At 41.9% G+C, this 19,023-nt stretch overlaps 1 protein-coding gene across 3 annotated transcripts in view; it reads left to right on the forward strand.

Annotated features, from left to right (window-relative positions):
- DNAJC6 (DnaJ heat shock protein family (Hsp40) member C6) overlaps nt 1-17,682 on the forward strand; it is a 63,138-nt gene extending 45,456 nt beyond the window's left edge. Inside the window, exons 13-19 of one of the 3 annotated variants that reach the window (XM_045028725.1) lie at nt 130-282; nt 3,484-3,552; nt 4,545-4,679; nt 7,224-7,490; nt 8,240-8,385; nt 13,828-14,004; nt 15,014-17,682. In XM_045028725.1, the coding sequence (XP_044884660.1) occupies nt 130-282; nt 3,484-3,552; nt 4,545-4,679; nt 7,224-7,490; nt 8,240-8,385; nt 13,828-14,004; nt 15,014-15,115 (1,049 nt within the window). In that variant the 3' untranslated portion in view covers nt 15,116-17,682. The remainder of the gene's footprint in view (nt 1-129; nt 283-3,483; nt 3,553-4,544; nt 4,680-7,223; nt 7,491-8,239; nt 8,386-13,827; nt 14,005-15,013) is intronic. The other 2 variants (XM_045028727.1, XM_045028726.1) reach the window with 2 other exon arrangements.
- The last annotated feature ends 1,341 nt before the right edge of the window (nt 17,683-19,023 follow it).

Here is a 19,023-nt window from a genome sequence, read left to right on the forward strand (position 1 = left end):
CCTCCTGTTAGTGTCTGTGGGAGTTAGAAATGATGCCTACTTTTTTTGAGAACAGCGCTAATCCAGACTAATTAGAAAGGGAAAGCATGGTGTGAAATGGAGAAATTAACCTCTAATGCATTTTTACAGCAACTGCCTTTGACCCATTTGGAACTAGCCCAAAGCAATCTGGTCCAGATCTACTGGGTTCTTTTCTTGGTTCATCAAATGCCACTGGTGATCCTTTCCTTCAAGCAACAAGAAGTCCTTCACCTACCGTGCACAGTGATCCTTTTCACATGGGTAAGAATCTCAATGCCTCATCTATTGTATTTAAAACAGGTGTTTTTATAAGTAATGGTGAGGGAATAAGCCATTAATAAGCCCAAACGTACTTATCTCTGAAATAATGACTAAAGCACAGCTGCTCAATGGAGAGAGAAGAAAGGGCTTTCAGTCCCTAGATTTGCAGTTTATTTCTAATTTTGAATCCTGTTACACTCCCAGTCTGTATTTAATTATTGAGCCATTTATGCACCTGAAGAAATTGGACCGCTAAACAGCGATGCCTGCTTGTGTATTCATGTGGTTAAGAGGTCTGATATGAACCAGATTACTATTAATTGCACTAAATAGGGCACAGCACACTGGTAAAGAAAACTCAGGACTCTTGGTGTTTAGTCAGGCATCAGCCTGGATCTAGATGTCTGATGTGAAGAACCATCAGAATTATTTTGTTGTTGTTCAGTTGTTTCATTTTATCTTTGAGTCTCCATCAGACTGATGCTAAGCTTTGTGTGTTTGCAGAAAAGCTCCTTGCCTTTTCTTTCTTTTTTTTTTTTTAAGACAGCAATCTCCTCCTGCTCAATCTGAATATCGTCTCTCTATGCCCATTTATTGGTGCATTACCACTAAATAGTGTCTCACTTGAAGTGAACTAGATATCACGTTCATTCAGATACTGAGAACTTTTGATCCTGTAGCCTTCTCTGGCTTAAACAAATCCAGCCCCAAAGTAATCGTTGTGTCTGATCATCTGGAAAGAGAAGAGGGGTACTTGTGGCACTTTAGAGACTAACAAATTTATTTGAGCATAAGCTTTCGTGGGCTACAGCCCACTTCATCAGATGCATAGAATGGAACATATAGTAAGAAGATGTATACATACAGAGAACATGAAAAAGTGGAAGTTGCCATACCAACTCTAAGAGGCGAATTGATTAAGATGAGCTACTATCTGCAGGAGGAAAAAAAACGTTTCTAGTGATAATCAAGATGGCCCATTCCAGACAGTTGACAAGAAGCTGTGAGGATACTTAACATGGGGAAATACATTCGATTTGTGTAATGACCCAGCAACTCCAAGTCTCTATTCACGCCCAAGTTAATGGTATCTAGTTTGCAAATTAATTCTAGTTCAGCAATTTCTTGTTGGAGAATCGTTTGTGAGATATCTTGGGTGGGATATTCTCATTAGAAAGTTAGTATTACAAAAGAGGGGATTCTTATCTCACTGGCAATGTTGTATTTTAGCTGTGCCATAACATGGAAGCGGGGAGGGTACTGGGCATATCAACTTTGTTAATTAGCCAGAGCCGGCTGTATCAATGAAAGCAGTTAAACGGTATCTTGGCTCTTTACGGTACTAAATTACAGTGCTAGTGCTGAGAATCAATGAGGGAACTTGGCAGAAGGTGGTTGTGCAGTCCAATAATGTTTGAAAACCCGACCACTTGTTTCTCTCTGCTGCTTTAAAGAAACCCAGTTTGATTTATCTGGGTATTTTTATACCACTTCATTAGAATGAAACAACTTGCTGTCCCCTCTGAAATACAGTTACACCTTTGCTTTCCTTTAATGTTTCTGCGGCTGCTGATCTTTCCTGACAGGAGGATGTAAGGTTTTACTGAACTGCTAAGGCTTGCTCTGGAATGGAGAAGTGCTTAAGAGAGTGTCTTTTGGCTCCTTCTGAAGCCTGATGCTGGCTCAGAACTGTGCTACTTTCTGTAAAGACCAGCTTGAATCATTTCCCCCCACTCATCAAGATACTGTATTTGATGTCACTTTCCCTTCTATCAGAGCTGGGCTTTGCATTTAATGTGCATGTTTCACTTCCGAAAAGAGGATATATGCAATCAGTGCTGAAGAGAATCCATGCACTACCCTGGTGGTGGGAATGCGGACACATGTAATCTAGGAACAGTGCCCATCACCATGGTATTGGAGCACCGTTTCTGTATTGTTCAGAAAGTGCAAACTTATAATGTTGACTAGGTTCAGCTCTTGATAAGCAACTGTTCTGGCTGGCTGTTTAGGTCCAAAGCAAGTCACCACATTGTGATCTTGAGGCTTATTTATGAGGTGCATTTTTCATTTAATTTTTCATTTTTTCATTTTCCCTTTGTGCTGCTATGTTTATATTTAGGGGGTCCTTACTTTCACAAGACAGGCCTGTCGCTCCAGAGAGAAGCACAATAAGAGTGGTACAAAAAGCTCAACAAAAGATAGAAGGATCTGTAGATTTGCAGCATTCACTTGAGTTCAGCAATTTCTGGAAATTTTTTTTTATTTAAAGCACTTAAGTGTAAGGGATTATAAGTAAATATATAAGGTATCCTAGTGTTGCTCACCCAAAAGTAGTTCCAAAGTACTTCAGATTGCCTGGAGAAATAGTCAGCATTACTAGGGTAGAGAGAAATAGTAGGAGGTTTCAGGGCAGATAACATACATGGGGAAGAATGAAGCCTTGCTTCATTTTAAAGCACTGAATTCAAAATTGATCCTGATCTAATTTGGGTTAGAGCTATTTTCTTTACCTAAGACAGGTCACATTTTTAATGGACACTCTTCTGAAATATGGGATTCCGCAACCACTTCAAAACCTGAATTCTTCTACTGCTTAGAACTTGCCAAAATGAAGGCTTCTGTTGAATGTGCTAGATACTTTGCTCGACCTTCCACCCAGTACAGTAACTCTGTGCTCTGGTCACTACTTAAATTCTTTCAGGTAAAATAATGTGTGGTAATAGGCATCGCAAACTGGCACAACCTTAATTTCTGATTAAAATCAAGTGCAAGCCAAGTGACTTTGTTGCCTAAAGTAAAACTGCCTAAAATCATCCCCATTTGATAGCTACAGATATTTACTTAAAAATCCTAATGGATGGTAATCACATTGATTTTATGCATTGCCTTTAACCAAATCAGAGAAGTTTGTATTGGACTGTGCAGCTTGTACAACTGAGTCACTTGAAACAGACATTAAATCTGTGTACCGTACTTAACAAAACGTAATGGGGTGGGGTCAAAGAGAAACCTTACTCACAATAGCTGTGACTTAATACGTGACTCTTCTATTATTACCAAATCACAGACAGCCACAGAGTACCACTATACAATTTCATTCTGCAATATAGGTTTCTTTAATTTTTTGTTTTTCTTCTCTGAGGCTTGGTTAGGTTTTCTTTTTATAATACCTTGATAAGTAACAATTGTTTTGTTTAGCTTCTAGTACACCAACTGTTGCCATACAACCAGATGTTTCAGGTGGCTGGGAGTGGTCCAACAAATCAGGTTTGTATGGTACCGCTTTCTATCCCTTTTTAAAGGTGAATTCTCAATGGGGAAAATATTACCACTAGCTGAAGAGAGCTGGTTTCATCTTATATTACCTATAAATAAGTACAGTTTTGTTGTATTAAAACAACAACAAACTTTATTTACTCCATTGATGAAACACAACTAAGATTCTCCCCTGAACTTAAGGGATCTAGTGCATGCTCCTTCAAAGGCACTGAGGAAGTTATGCATGTGAAATTGCTGTCCTTTGAGGGTGACAAGATTGTAGGTTACTGTAGTAACAGTGAACACTGAAGTAGTGCAAACCATTTTTCATGCAGAATTTCACATCCCTGCTCAAAAAAATAAAAGCCTAAATGATGATGATGTGTGGCCCTCTCCAAATTTTACTTCTCACCATCTGTGAAAGCTGTTTTTTGCATCAGTGTGCAAGACTTCCAAACTCTGTGTGCTACAATGTAAATATTGATCTGAAGAGGTGAAGGGTTTAGCTTGAAAATTGAACCATTTGATTGAAAATGGTCCTAATTTTTGAGCAAAAAACCTGCAAAATGTAGCAGGTGCCTCATGAAATCAAATGAAATGTGAACTTCTCAGCCATTGAGGTCTTCAATTACGTTGTGGAGTCCTAACTGTGGCTAATGGCTAGCTACTACATAAAATTAATTCAAAACTTTTAAAGTGTTTCACTCCCCCCCGCCCCCCAAATATAATCGCAAAATACCATGGCTGCTGTAGAAGCAATCTGAGAATACCAAGCCTAATATTTTCTTTCATAGTTGGTGTTGAATTGTGAGAGAGAGATATGAACCATTTACTCTTCAAAGTATAAAATGTCAGCTCAATATACAAAGCACCTTGATGTTCTACAACGGCATGCTTGATTTAAACATTAAGATGGTAATATACTAGTGTGAATCCTAATGGTAAGTTTGAGCAGAGCTAATGTTACAGATAGGCTTTACAAACTCTGTTTCTCTCTGTAGGTGGCCTTGGTATGGGAAGCAAGTCAGCCGCTACAAGTCCCACAGGATCTCTCCATAGCACTCCCACTCATCAGTCCAAACCACAAACTCTGGATCCATTTGCTGATTTGGGGGCTCTTGGTGCAAATTTAGCAGGTTGTTTTTTAATAACAACTCAGATCACCTGATTGGCCAGTTTAGACAAGATGCCAATGTGGAAGTGTTGCGTTAGAATGGACAGCTTGGGGTTTGAGGCAGCAGTATTTCTGGGAGGAGGTAGGCAGTTTATTACACTTGCACCTCAGAGATGGCTTTGGAAAGCAGCTGTTTCAAAGAAGGGAGGGGAGGACTAGACTCTTTATGCCTCTTCAAAGCTGGACTTCTTCTGAGCTTGCATCTACAGGTGCTTGTTGGAAGACTTGGCTGGGACCTCATCACTGTTAGGCAGCATGGGTTTGTAAGGTATAATATGAAGTCAATGACTTGCCAATGACAGGTTTTAACTTGTGAGGGGCTGCTGCCTTGATTTTTATCCTTAGCTTAAATCTGATGGCAACAAACGTGATAAAACAACAAATGGGGCCTGGCTCAACCAATATTTTTTTTTGAACCCCCCAAAATTTCAGGGATTCCTGGGAGTGACTCTCCACCTGCCCTTTCAGTGGGCTTTATTTCTTCTGCCTGGGCTTTTGTCATGGGATCTCACCCCCACTTTGAGCTTGTGGGTTCAAAGATGGGGACCCGCATGTATTTTGCCACCATGTCCTATGGGATCTCACCCCCACTTTGAGCTTGTGGGTTCAAAGATGGGGACCCCCAAGTATTCTGCCACCACCCTAACCCTTAGGGTAGGGTTCCTTCTCGCTGCCACCACTTAATTAGGAAATGTGAATTGAGACACAGTCCTTCCCCAAAATCCTAGGGGATTCCAAGAGCCCCAAATCCATGGAGTTCTCACACCCAGGAGAAACAAACCATTCCCCCTGCTTCCTCCCCCCTCCCTTTTCCTAGGAGAGAGATACCTGGATCCAACTACAGAGGGATACCTCCCCCTCCCCTTTCCCTGAGAATCCACCCAAGGAAAGACCAACAAGTCCTTAATAGAAAAGAATTTATTAAGAGAACAAAAAGAAAGTACAGAATCTCTATGAGCCCAAGCTGGACACTCATAGGGGATAACCTTATCAATCTCTGGAGAGAATTCCCCCTCCCCCCTTTCTCAGTCAAAGCAAAATCAGCAAACAGGAATAAAGCATTTCCTTTAGCAAACACACAATTGCAAATATAGAAATCAAATCATAAGACTAATTCGCCTTTCTAATTAATACTCACTATTAATTAGTAGAAACTACTCCAGGAGAACTTGGAGACATGACTGTCCTCTGTTAGATCCAAAAACAGTTCTCGAGACAAACAAAGAAAACACAGACAAAAACTTCCCTCCACAGAGATTTGAAATTATCTCGTCTCTGATTGGTCCTCTGGTCAGGTGGTCACCAGGTACAACATGTTAACCCTTTACAGGTAAAAAGGGACCTTAACCCTGATCTGTTTATTTATGACAGCTTTGATCTTCCCCTTCAGGCTATGCCTTTTTGCTGTGCCTGCTGCTCTGCCCTGACTCGCTGCTCCATCCACACTTCCCCTAAAGATGGGGCCTGGAACCCCAAGGATCCTGCCTTAATTTGTGTCTTCCTGCAAATGACACTTCACTTTCTGACTCCTAGATAAATGCTTTCGGCTTAGTTTGGCCTTCAGAATGATCAGAGGCCTCCAGGCTCTGCTATTGCAAAGACTTCTGATCACATTGGTTTTAAGACGCTCTAATGTGTTCAATATCTCTGACTTTCTCCCGCTTCTTCTTTAGTGTAAACAGATTTTTTTTTTCATTTGCCTGCTTCTTACATTGGACAAACTAACGTGCCTTTGGCTGCCATTTTTATTTCTTCATCTGTGTCAATGTCAGCATGGTTCTGAAATTAGGTTTCCCAGTTCCCTCTGCTGGCATATGTAAGAGAGCAGTTGTTGTTTTTGCTTTAGTGAATCTGTGTAGTGATGTGATGGATTCTAAAAACAAGCAAGAGGTTGGACTCTACAGGATATGGACAAGACTTTAAATGTTCAGCATAGTTCATATTTTTTAGGTCACATGAACTTAACTGAACTTCCATTACATGTATCTGAATTCAGCTTGATGCTTTAAGCTCTGAAGGATGATATTTTTTTGTTACATCATTATTTTAGTTTTGGCCATTTTGGTACCTTATGCCCCTCAGGAAGTGTGTGTCTACGCATACAATCTCATGGCAAATGTTTTAGTAAATGTTGCTTGGCATTGTAACTACCACAAGAAATTCTTTGGTTCCTGACTGTTCACCATGTGTAGCACACAAGGAGCTACCTGTGCTTACTGTTAGTTTGTATTACAATAGCCTGTAGAGGTTCCAATCTACGTCAGGGCCCTTTTCTGCTAGGTGCAATATAGACTTAGCAAAGGAAATTCCCTGCTCCAGAGAGCTTACAAACTAAATATAGACTAAGACCAAAGGGGACCAGTGAAGTGAGTTGCTCCAGGTCACACAACAGGTCAATAGCTGAGTCAGGACACTGGGTTCTGTTTCCAGCTCTAAGACCAGTACCCTGTCTATTGGAACATGCTGCTAAACTTTTCTTTTCTCTTCACCTCTTCCTGTATCGCAGGGGGGTCTTCATTTACCAGCAAACCAACCACACCGACAGGAATAAGTGGAGGATTCCCTCCTATGGGCTCTCCACAGAAACCATCTCCACAGCCAATGGGAGGTAGTGGTTGGCAGCAAGGTGCCGGATACTCCTGGCAACAATCACAGTCCAAATCCCAGCAAAACGTACCACATGCCTCTCCACAGAACAGGCCCAACTACAATGTGAGCTTTTCAGCAATGCCTGGTGGGCAAAACGATCGTGGAAAAGGACCAGCCAATGCTGGTAAGTTTTCCACCCCCTCCCCACCCCAAATGACTTCCAAAATGTTTGCTGCTATTTTAATGTAGCTCATCACAGAAAGAGATGAACAATTTATGACCGGAGTAAATACAACCAAACTGATCGTTGTATGATCTCCAAGGGCAATTACATTTTGTACTTGGGCGGGGAGAGACGGAGGGGAATGATGATTCTGGAGTTTGGTGGTATTCCGGAAATTCTGCATTCCTAACACTCCTACAGCCATATGGGAATGGGCGACTGGATGAATCACTTGATTACCTGTTCTGTTCATTTCCTTTGGGGCACCTGGCATTGGCCACTGTTGGAAAACAGGATACTGAGCTGGATGGACCTTGGGTCTGACCCAGTATGGTTGCTCTTATGTTCCAAAAGTGGCTGTAGATTTTGTGTGGTTCTGTCTGAGTGTCCAGCTAGACATGTCTGATTGCAGAATATATGTGTTTTCCCTTCAACTGGAACCTAGTGCTTTGAAAGCCTGAATCTGGAGCCCAAGTGTATTAAGTTGGATACATGCAACTAGTTGCCATTTCTGAAAATGCCTTATGCTCTGGGGGTTGGTTTCTGCATAATGAGGTGAGAATTTACATACAGACTGTTGAAGTATTAAGAGGTTATGTGCTTTGTGATCAGAATATTGCTTTGGTGGGTAACCTGAGGAAGATGGTGTTTAATCATACTACATATTTACAAGAGTAGAAGCTAACTTAAGCTTTCTGATTTTTATTAAGACTCAAAACCAAAGGTGTCTGCTGATTTTGAAGACCTGTTATCTGATCAAGGCTTTAATGCCCACAAAGACAAAAAGGGACCCAGAACAATAGCTGAAATGAGAAAAGAAGAAATGGCTAAGGAGATGGACCCTGAAAAGTTAAAAGTAAGCTGCATTCTTGTTGTACTGTGATAACTGTACCTACATTTGGAACGACTTTCCTTCCAGCAAGCTGAAGACTGAAATCCAGCTCAATTTCCTCCTTACAATAATTAAAACTTGTCACTTTTAACTTGCCACAAGCTTAGTTTTTAAGAACAAACTCCTGTGCCAGAAACTACTAATGTCTTGGTGTACGGTATTCCTATATTCACTTAGCACACACTCCATTCTAGTATGCACTAGAATGTGTATCTACTAAAATTTACTGTCACACTAAATTCGTCAATTAGGCATCAAACTATCATAGTAGAGCCACATTTAAATACAAATGATCACTAACTCCCTCGCTTTCCACGCACAATCCTTAACTACTTACGTGAGATCTGTCATCTTTGCCAGCACACCAGGGGATTGAGCTGGGGACCCCAGAGCTGAAAGCTTGAATTGCTACAGTTTGAACTGAAGAGCCACATCTCTTTTGCTGTGTCTGTAACTGATTTGCATCATGTGCAGATTGGGCTCCGAGGGAGCCGTGTAACACACACCAGTGAGTTACATTTGCATGGAAAAGGAACACTTGGAAAGCATCTAATGCATTTTTAGCCATCTTAATACAACTTAACAGCTAGAAATGAAGAGCTCGCACTAGGTGACTAGTCAGCTCTCTGGAGCCCACCAGCAAATGCTCCAGTTGCTGACATACCACAATTTGGGGAAGTTTTGTCTTTGGAAAATCCCAATTCTCAAATCCAAGATCACAAAATACTTTTTTTTTTTTTTCTATTTAGCGTAAAGAGCACTTTGCTACAGTAAGTGGTTTGTTTGATTTTTTTTTTTTTTTTTTTTTTTTTTTTGGTTTTAAAATGTTAGTCCAGAATAGAGCTGAGCAAATCTTCTTTTTTTTTTTTTTTTTTTTTCCCCCTCTGGTACAAAAAAACCTAGAAGCTTCATAAGCTGGCATGCTGGAGAATTCTTATTGTAACTTCAAAAGCAGCCTTTCCAAGTGAAAGCTGCTCTTTCACCTAGGATTTTTTCCCCCCTTCCTTCTTCCACCCTCTCTCCTTTCCTGCTCCCCATCTCAACACATCCATAGTGAGGGGGTAGGGGAACTTGACAGTGTTCAGGTCTTTCAGTAAATCCTTAAATCGTCTCTGGATTTGAGAACAGTCCTCTGCGAATGTTCCTGCAGCTCTGGAGTTCTAGCTTATGGTTTAGATCAGTCTCGGTGGTAAACTGAGTTTCTTGCTCAGTGACATTGCCATGGCTGGTGGTCTGCCATAGGACTTCAGTTAGCCGTACCCGCTAAAGTCAGGGCTGCATTTTGTTCTCTGTATTTGCTGATCCCACATGCTCTAGCATTCTCCTGTTTCCTCTGCTGCAATTCTGTCTCTCTTGAAGCAGACTTGTTGCTAGAATTGCCAGATTATGTCCTGCGTGAGCCATTCCAGGTGGGAAACTATGTCGCTATCAAAGCTATCGAGGTAGAATGGGGAGGGAGGAGGAAAGCTCAATCAAAAACCAAGTAAACTTTGTTAGGAAAATACAATGTGTGTTAAATTTGACAGTGACAGGCTTGGGGATCAGTCTGGATGTGCAGATAAGAGGTGCAAAATGTTCTAAACATTCAACAAATGAACACTAATACCAGCTTGATTGCAACTAGTTGTAATCATCTTCATACTAATTGGATATTACTCTTACCTAATATAGGCTACATAATTCTTCTAGTAATTCAGCTGGTTTTGAGTTTAGTGCATGCAATATTGTCTTCCCATTAGCATCTTGCAGAGCAAATGAAATCACCAGTCCACTGATTTTCTCAGTGCCCTTTTCTTCTGATGCTTTTTACTCCTGTGAGTCATCTCTTATTTTAGAGCTGTTGAACTATTTATAGTAACTTTGTCTTTCGTGTTAATGGGAAAGTAGGGCTGAAATTGGCAACCACTAAAGATTACTAAATTGCCTATGTAGTGTATAACTGCCATATTTGGCTATTGGATTACGTACCTTGCTAGGCATGAAGGGAAATCTTAAGGCAAGGTCCTCTGAAATCTAAAGATGCATTTCTTCTAAAAGCTACATGCCCAAATGTGGCTCTTTTCAGTCTCCTGTAAAAAGATTATTTTAGTTATACACCTTATATTCAAAGGAATGTACATATTTCAAGCTTCATATGGAGCATGAATTATGGAGCTCAACCACTAGAGTGTGTTACATTGGTAGTCCATTGATGACAAAACCTGTGCAGGAAATTTTTTTTGAGTGAGGAAGCCGTTGCACAGAGGCAGTCCCACTCTCTTGGCTGTGGAAGCCAGATTCTAGCAGCACGAAGCATCGTTATGGCTGGGGACTTCCTTAGCTGCAGTGGGTGACCAGGACATCGTCCCTGCCTTGTTGTGCTGACCATCCCCCATAGCACATTGCTGAACTGCCTTCATGGCCGTCGAATCACAAATTGATTTTCCTCCACCCAGTCCGTCGGAACAGTCTTCGCATGCTAGGGAAAGGCAGTTTCCCTATCTCACCGAGAGCAAATGACCCATTGGCTACCCTCACCTGGTTTAGCCTGCTCGTTGCAGCAGTTTACTGGGGTGTGGCTGGTGTTGCATGCAAATAGCTACTTGGGAGCCACAGGTGAGAGCTGGGTGTAGATGGGGACCAAAGCAGATGAACTGCTCCCTAAGGAGCACAGTGTGTTCCTCCAACAGAGGTACTACTTCTCCCTGCTATCCCCCTTACACCCCACCGCTAAAGTACTTGTCTGAGAAAGCAATAACACATTGTCTGGCTCTTGACCCACCTCTAGCATGTAGTGTGGTCTTTCCTGGTGCATGTCTGCATAATACTGACAGGATAGCACGTTAGGACTGAGAGCGAGCTCATCATTGGCATGGTCCCCCTACATTTCAATCTGCACAGATTTAAGTGGAGGCTAAGTGCCAGTATTACATAGCAACAGATCTATATCTAGCTTCAGGTCACCTGGGTACTCTGGGGACTAATAGCATAGGGCCCTGCTCATCTGGCTGCCTGGTTCATACCCTGTTTAGGGCAGAAGCGGTCAAATGTTTCCAACAGATAGCTCTTCAGTGTGAGCTGGTCAGTCCTCTTCCTAGTGGCACTCTTATTGGTGACCTCAGCAGAGGAATTACCCTCTGATTCCTAAGGTTGGGTCTTCCAAGTCAGAGCTGAGAAGCAATGAAAAAACGTTGCTGTTCCTCTTCTATGGATAAATGGAATTTCAGTCTTCACTGTGGTAAATCTTTCATCTCTCATATGGCACTTAATCCTCATCACAGCCTTCTGAGGGGATCATAATCTCCACCTTACAAATAGGGAAACTGAGGCTGAAGGATGAGATGTTTTTGTTCAAATCCAGAGGTACAGTTTTTAGAGCTGGGTTTCACACTGAAGAACTCTGACACTGCTGTGCAATTTAGAGTTGTAAATGTCAGCCGATGGGTTGGATCACAGAAACCCCCTTGGGGGCTGCCAGCTGATGTGCCAAGACTACTTCTGCCCCTGCTTTCCCTGCCAGCTTGGGACTCCAGCACCCTGTCTTGTTGAGCCAGACACACCAGTCTGCTCCAACACAGACCCAGGGTCTGAACCACGTGCTCCAAAGCTGCAGACTTAACTGAAAGCAACTTAAGAAGTGTTCCTGTGTTTAACACTCAGATGCCTAACTCCAAATGGGGTCCAAACCCTAAATAAATCCATTTTACCCTGTATAAAGCTTATCCAGGGTAAACTCATAACTTGTTTGCTCTCTGTAACACTGATAGAGAGAGATGCACAGCTGTTTCCTTCCCCCCCCCCCAGGTATTAATACATACTCTGGGTTAATTAATAAGTAAAAAGTGATTTTTATTAAATACAGAAAGTAGGATTTAAGTGGTTCCAAGTAATAACCGACAGAACAAAGTGAATTACGAAGCAAAATAAAATAAAACACGCAAGTCTAAGCCTAGTACAGTAATAAAACTGAATACAGATAAAATCTCACTTTCAGAGATGTTTCAATAAGTTTCTTTCACAGACCGGACTCCTTCGTAGTCTGGGCACAATCTTTTCCCCTGGTGCAGCCCTTGTTCCAGCTCAGGTGGTAGCTAGGGGATTTCTCATGATGGCCGCCCTCTTTGTTCTGTTCCACCCACTTATCTATCTTTTTCATAGGGCGGGAATCCTTTGTCCCTCTGGGTTCCCACCCCTCCTTCTCAATGGAAAAACACCAGGTTAAAGATGGATTCCAGTTCAGGTGACATGATCACATGTCACTGCAAGGCTTCAAGCCTTCATTCCTCCCAGCCTGGCTCGCAGGAAGGCGTGTCTGCAAACAGAGCCATCCACAGTCAGTTGTCCTGGTTGACGGGAGCCATCAAGATTCCAAACCACCATTAATGGCCCACACTTTGCACAATTACAATAGGCCCTCAGCGTTATATTTCATATTTCTAGTTTCAGATACAAGAGTGATACATTTATACAAATAGGATGACCACACTCGGTAGATTATAAGGTTTATAATACCTTACAGGAGACCTTTTGCATGAAGCATATTCCAGTTACATTATATTCACACTCATCAGCATACTTCTATAAAATCATATAGAGTGCAATGTCACAGATGGCTATTGGCCATTCCCCTTTAGCACTGAATATGCTCTTCTGAAATCTGCTATTCTGTAGATCCTTTTTTTTTTTTTTTTTAAATCAGGTATCAGTTCAGTGCTTTGTGGGAGTGACTGAAGGTTGTCATAAGGGAGGTATTGTAGGAAAAATGGGTGCAGACTCTTTAATGACTTAATTACTTCCTAAAAAAGGAACAGATTCCAAAGCTGGAACACGAGAAGAACGGGATGAGGAGGAAAGGAAGTGGTACTGGCTCAGTCAGTTTCTGATCTTAAATTATGTGACTGCATTCACCAGTGTCTGGTGAGCTGCCTTGCTGGGACATAGTTATGGCCTCTCCAGGTTGTCCCCTCACAATTAAATGTTAAAAAGGGGCTGTTCAGTCATTGCAGTTGTGCATCAAAGCTTGCCATGAGAAGTCCACCAATCTATTCCCAAGGGAGGGTGGTGGTGGTAAGTAACAAAGTCAGACTGCCACAAAAAGCTACAGTGGTGGTGCAGTCACTTTGACGATCCTGAAATACTTATCTCCGAGACTGTACTAATATGAGTCAGGTACAGAAGGTGAGTGGAATCTAAACTGTTGTTCCTCCCCACCCCAATACACCAGAGACTCCTTAAAAAACGTTCCCCACTTTGAGACTCTCTGATAACATGGTCTTCAACCTTTTCTAAAATCTGGGCCTGAGTGTTGGGGGCGGTGGGGGGAGTGATCCTTGGAAACCTTTGCCATCTAAATGGCAAAAGGTGGATTTTACACTCTTTGCATCGGTTATGGATGCTTTCTTGTTGAGAATTGTCTCTTGTCTCCAGATCCTAGAATGGATTGAAGGGAAGGAGAGAAACATAAGAGCACTGCTGTCAACGATGCACACAGTGTTATGGGCTGGAGAGACTAAATGGAAACCCATCGGCATGGCAGATCTTGTCACTCCAGAACAAGTGAAGAAGGTCTACCGGAGAGCAGTGCTTGTTGTTCATCCTGACAAAGTAAGTATATCTTTCTTTTTTTATTTTTTAAGAACTAATCTCATGAACAATTGAAAGGTGAGGTAGAAAGCATGAGATGTGATTGCACCAGCTCGTTAAATGGTTGAATAGGGAAATTGAATCCAAAAAGAGCTAAGCTTGTTCTCAAGACCAGTCCCTTAAATGAGCCCAGGCAGATCAAATTGGGTACAAACTTCCCCCAAATACAAGGATGTTCAGATTCAGGGTTTTGGTTCATCCTCACATTTTAGTTTTTGAGCCAAATTATCCATGAACTGCTCCCATACTATCAAATGTCCTGCAGATGGGAAGAGCTGTTTTTTTTTTTTAAAGTGATCTTTACTTTTATAATGATTTGAAAATAGAAGACAGGCTACAGTCTGTCAACAGTGTGATGTGAAACAGGAGATTGATGATCAGATTTGATCCATTAATCCCTGGTAGTCTGGGGATGCTCCTATCTTTGAGAGGATGGTGGTTTTGGTTTTGCTGTACCCGTGGCTCCAAGACTGGGTTTGCATAACCAGGGATGACCATTGAGAACAATGTTTGGGTTGTGAGGCTTGCAAGACAGGGAGATGCGTCTGTTGGGGAGCTGGAATGACCGGCTGTCAGACAGCAGCATCCTTCATTGCATGTAAGGTGATGGCCAATTCAGTGTCCTTTCACGAAAGCCTGATGTTAAAACCCTCATTGCCCTCATCTTGGGGCTGCAGTGCTGTACTCTGGAGTTGCAGGCAGCCTTCCAGACTAGCTGTGAGGCACCCTTGTATACTAGAAAATCTATGGAGGAGCGGGAGGGCCATGAAGTTTCATTAAGATGTACCCAGGGTGAGTAACCTTAGTAAGAGCCGTTAAGTTTAGTGAAGCAAAAGCAAACTGAGAAGCCCCCTTTTTTCCCCCCTTGAAGTAAACTACTAACTACTTTAAACTACAGTGTTTAAATGTCAATTGTATGTATTCTGGTTTAGCAGATGGGTGATGGATTCTTTACTTTGCTCTCTTGTAGGCTACAGGGCAGCCATATGAACAGTATGCAAAGATGATCTTCATGGAGCTAAATGATGCCTGGTCAGAATTTGAAAACCAAGGCCAAAAGCCTTTGTATTAACCTACTTTCTCAGACCTGTGCTTGTGCTCGTATAGTCTCTGATCACAACTTCGCGATTTTTCACAGATCACCAAAATCTGGCTGGAAATATGGAAGTTTCAAAATTGCTCATGAACCTAACGCTTATCACGAAGAACAAAACAGATGTTCCCACATACATACATACATACATACATCACACACACTTCAAAAGCACAGGAGAATTTTAGCCACATGTCTCCTAAGGGGACCTGTGTAGCTAAAATTGCTCATATTACTTTGGAAACATATCCTATATTTCCAGAGTTAAGTGGGGTGAGGGAGGAATGCATTCTAGACAAAGATGGAACTGTTTTGTCTTGGGAAACTTGACGTCCCACTTCTGACAATGAATTGTAGCGAGACACCGCACTTCAAGTGAGTGCAATAACTGGAGATTATGTCCAACCTTCCAAGCTGAGATCCAAATGTAAGTGTTCGCCTCCAGGGACCTGGTTTAGGCACATCTAATAATAATTAATCCTCATTTGATATCTAATCACTTTTAGGATATTCTCAAAGACAAAAGCTGAGCAACTGGATAAGTCAATATGGCAACTTAACGCCTTAAGTAGAGAACTGTACTTCACATTACAGCCAAGCAGTGAAATATTGAGAACAAAATTCTACAGCACCGTAGAACAGAGAGTGACTTAAACTGAAGATCAAATATTTGATGTTACACCAGCCTAAGATAAACACCGGTTAAGATGCAATGTTCAGGGAATAGTGAACTGTGTGGGTGTCGGGTGAGTCCGTAGTTGTAGAACGGGAATGGTAAGCATTTACCACATTCCTGGTGAAGCTCTACCCATAAGTAGAACTGTCTGATAGCCCATGTTTTTTAAGATTGCTATGTCAGTTATGCTGCTCCTTCAGAAGCTTTCCACATTAGTTAAAAACATTTAACTTGAGGGTTTGAAAGATCTTGCATCACCATGTTTTATCAGTTCCAACCAACTGTCTAAAAGTTTCTCAGAGCACTTGGGAAAGGGGTCATGATAGAAATGGAATCTGTTACCGCTTCACCCTGCAGATCACAGTACGCAAGTTATTCAGGAATGTGGAATTTGTCTGGCCTTTGAGAAGTAACAACAGGGCAGTTGGCATATTTAAAAGTTGCACAGCAATAATGGCAACATACAGGCGTGTCTGCTGAAGCTGAAGCCTTTCTTATCTAGTTATGCAGCAAGTTACTTTGACCCAGGCTATTTCTCCTTTTGTAAAGTAACTAGAAATAATGGTTTATTTACCACACGTCATGGATGAGATGAAATCTCATATCTGCTTTAGCTTTAAAAGTTCAGCATATGCATAGGATGGGCAGAAAGGTTTCCATATTAATTCTTTAAGGAAAAGATCTATATCTGATGTGAAAATCTTTGGAAAGCTGATATTTTTAAAGACAATCCATTTTTGTTTATTTACTTTAAATTTTAATTTTCCAGTGGCAAAATATTTACAGCAAAGGCAGCATGTCAAAGGACAACACTTTCTGTATAAAACTTCATCTTTTTGTTGTATTGGTCCATTATTTATTACCATTAACTGACAATGTGATACCAAAACACACTTTTCCTTTTATATACAAGACCTTAAAATGTTCAAGATAACCATAACAAATGATATTTATTAACATATTATGAAACGTTTTTGATCCAGTATGTGCTTGTCTTATTTAAAAAGATAATTGGAATGTGAATCATGTTCCTGTGGTTTGTTGATTTATTTTGTTTCTCATTCACGTTTGTAGATATTGTGTGAACTATGCCTATATAATAAAAGGATCTCATTGATGTAATATACATTTTTGAAATGATAAACTACATTAGCTTTGTATCAAGTTTGTCATGGCAGAGAGCTCTGGATAATTCCTCAATGTTCACAAAATACAAACCATCATTAAACTTTAAATAACACAGGAAAAAAAAAAACTTACCCAAATTTAAACTTTGATTCTTCTCCAACCTAATGGTTTTTATGGATGCATGAAAGTTTTGGGACGTACTTATCTCAAAATTAGTTAACTTGGCAATTCATTTATTTTCATATCTTGTAGTGACAGAGCTTATCAATGTTCAGGTTTACTGTTTGTCTAAAATTATTGTAATTTTTTTGTAAATATGCTATGTGACTAGTCTAAAACGTTTGTATATATATTAAAGCTTAAATTCAATAAATCCAGGTATGTTCTCTGCTTGTAAAGAAACCTCCACTTTATTACTCTGAATACAATTTGGGGGAATAAAACTGTGCAAAATACAGGTTTAACTTCAGCACTAGCTCTCCTGCTTATACTGTATTTACAAGATTTTTTACATGTGCCTAAACAGACCCCCTTTAATAATGTCTCCGGAGGAATGGACCCACTCAGCTATGCACCTGAAGTAACTATTGCTACTTTTTGTGGAGAAATAAATCAACACTGGGTGCTCCCTAGAGACTTTTCCTCTACATTTCCTCTAGAGCAATGGTTTTCAAACTTCTTAGGCTGCATACCCTTTTCCAAATAATGTAGTTTACCACATACCCCCATGTGAGATAGGAAGAGGCAATGTGGGGGAGCATGCAGGGGCATGTGCGCCCCCCCAAATTTTGCCTTCCATTTAGCAACAGCTAATAGAGGTTTTCAAACTGTGGGGGTGCAGAGGAACATGGGTGGGAGGGGGGTAGTGGCGATGCCAGGGGGCTCAGGCCAGCCCTGCCCTGCAGGGTTTGGGGAGGGAGTGCCACCTCCACTCTCTGATTCACCTCAGTGGGCCACCCAGCCTGTCTGGGTTAGAGGGTACAACCAAAAATTGTAACTCAAAAGAGTAACTGGTGTTTGCCTCTTACCTACCAATTCTACCCCCCCCCACAAAAATGTTCTTTGCCCCCATGGCAGGGCATGCCCCACAGTTTGAAAACCTCTATACTAAATAAAACGTGTCTGCTGTTACAGGATTTTTCTCATGTACCCCCTGATGAGGTGGTATAGATACCCCAGTTTGAAAACCACTGCTCTAGCACAAACAAGCTGAGTCCTTCAGTGCCGCTGAAGACCCAGAGCAAGCGAAGGACCCGTTGCCAAAGTGCCACCGAAGACCTGGAGCGAGCGAAGGACCTGCCGCTGAAGACCTGGAGTGCCGCCAGGTGAATAAAAATTTAAAAAGGCACCTCTAGCCAGGGAAGGGATTCTCGCTGGGCACGGGGCCCAATTCGGGGGAATTGGTGGAATAGGCCTAAAGCCGGCCCTGACTAAGGATCTCCACTATTTGCAGAGTCCCAGGGAGAGCCACAACAACAGGGAGACATGCCTATTTCTTCAAGGACAGGTTGCTGAGGGATGTAGTGAAAACCAATTCAAGGTTCTTGGTGGCATTTCACGGAGAAGCTGCCAGTGGTGGAGCACCACTTCTGGGCCCAAGGAACAACTATGGACTGGTGGGATCACCTCATAATACAGGTCTGGGACAATGAGCAGTGGCTGCAGAACTTTCAGATGTGAAAGACCATGTTCCTAGGTCTGTGGGCCGAGCAAACCCCAGCCCTCCTTTGCATGGATACCACAATGAAAGCTGCATGGATAGTTTGAAAAGTGAGTAGTGATCATACTCTGGAACCTTGCAGTGCCAAATTGCTACCAGTCAGTAGGTAATCAGTTTGGAGCTGGAAAATCCACAGGGGGGGTCTATTGTCATGCAAGTTTGTAGGGCTAATAATTGTCTCCTGCTATGCAGGACTATGACTCCTGGCCAGGGCATCGGAGCCTTCCCAAAAGTGGGGGGGGGGCGCCTCCCCACAGCTCCCCATGTGGTTCTCCCTGATCTTGCTCTGGCTGGGGGAGGGGAGGGGGTGCAGAGCTGCAGCCTGGCCATGTTAAGAGCCATGCAGGCAGCTGTGGAGAGCCA

The sequence above is a fragment of the Mauremys mutica genome, chromosome 8, assembly GCF_020497125.1.
Source record: "Mauremys mutica isolate MM-2020 ecotype Southern chromosome 8, ASM2049712v1, whole genome shotgun sequence".
NCBI classification, from domain to species: domain Eukaryota; kingdom Metazoa; phylum Chordata; order Testudines; family Geoemydidae; genus Mauremys; species Mauremys mutica.